Genomic DNA, 1,246 nt, shown 5'->3' with positions numbered 1-1,246 from the left:
TAATTTATATATAAAAATTCACTGTTGTGTATGGCCTGGATTTTAGGCATCTGAGACACCAAGGTGGGGAATAGCTGAAATGACTCAAGAGGGGACTGACAAGGGATGTGATCCCCCATGTGAAAGGATGTGACAGAGGGAATGGAGGGGAGAGAATAAAAATGAGACACTCCAGGAAGGAGGCGTCCATAGGACCTGTAGTTGGTTGATGGCAGCCAGGCCTGCTGAGGGAGAAGGCATCCTCTCTCTGCACTTTTCCTCCTTACTAGCACAGCAGTGCATCCTATATGCAGTGCATCCTATATGCACAGCAGTGCATCCTAGAACACAATGAAGAAACACATGTGAGCTCCTAATCTTCCCAGGGTGCTTGTCATTCCATGAACCAGCCCGTCCCCAGGAACATCACTGTGTTGCTGAGGGCACCATCATGGACAGGAGGGCTGGGGTCCCTCAGAGGGTGTGGGAAGGTATGCTGGCTGCCTGGGGACTGCAGTGGGAAGGACACAGCTGACTCATCAGGAAGATGCTGACCCATTGTCTCCTGTGCTTGGTCTCCAAGTACAACCCCCTTAACCTCACAGTGTTGGACTGGTCCCTGCTGAGCAAGAAGGAGTGTCTGAGCTACGGTGGGCGCCTGCTTGGGAATTCCTGCAAGTTTATCCCAGACCTGGCACTCATGTCCTTCATCCTTTTCTTTGGGACATATTCCATGACCCTGACCCTGAAGAAGTTCAAATTCAGCCGCTATTTTCCTACCAAGGTAAGCTCACCCTGCAGTTAGGAGGGGACCTGCAGTCAGACTGCTGCTGAGTCCCCCAGAGAGGGTTCTGGTCCACCCATGGATGGACTCCACATGAGCACTGGACCACTGGGGTTTTTCAAGTTAAGTAAGAGAGAACTGTGTTCGCTTGTTGGCCGGTCCCCTTAACAACACTTGGTATCGTCAGGCTTTTATCTTTAGTCTTTGTCTATAGTAGTATCTCATTGTGTTTTTAAAATGTTTCGTTTCCCTGATGACTAATGAAGTTGAAAGTACAGCTATTCCTGTGTTTATTGGCCATGTAGCCAGTTGACTTTCTGTTTGGAAGTGTTTGTTGAAATCTCTTGCACATTTTGGGTTGTCTGCCTTTCTGATTTGCAAGAGTTTTTTTATATATTCTGGGTAGAAATGTTTTTGTGATGATATGTGTTGCGAAATCTTCTCCCACTCTGTGACTGTTTTTTTCTTTTTTTTTTTTTTTTT

General features: G+C 47.0%; 1 protein-coding gene across 3 annotated transcripts in view; it reads left to right on the top strand.

Annotated features, from left to right (window-relative positions):
- SLC4A5 (solute carrier family 4 (sodium bicarbonate cotransporter), member 5) overlaps positions 1-1,246 on the top strand; it is a 144,720-nt gene that overhangs the window by 114,338 nt on the left and 29,136 nt on the right. For all 3 annotated transcript variants that reach the window (XM_011946047.1, XM_011946045.1, XM_011946048.1), the window contains one exon: positions 563-763. In XM_011946047.1, the coding sequence (XP_011801437.1) occupies positions 563-763 (201 nt within the window). The remainder of the gene's footprint in view (positions 1-562; positions 764-1,246) is intronic.

This window comes from Colobus angolensis, unplaced genomic scaffold (assembly GCF_000951035.1).
Source record: "Colobus angolensis palliatus isolate OR3802 unplaced genomic scaffold, Cang.pa_1.0 Scaffold249, whole genome shotgun sequence".
Taxonomy (NCBI): Eukaryota; Metazoa; Chordata; class Mammalia; order Primates; family Cercopithecidae; genus Colobus; species Colobus angolensis.
The sequence above is the reverse complement of the archived record's forward strand: the minus strand, read 5'-3'. Positions and strand labels throughout refer to the sequence as shown.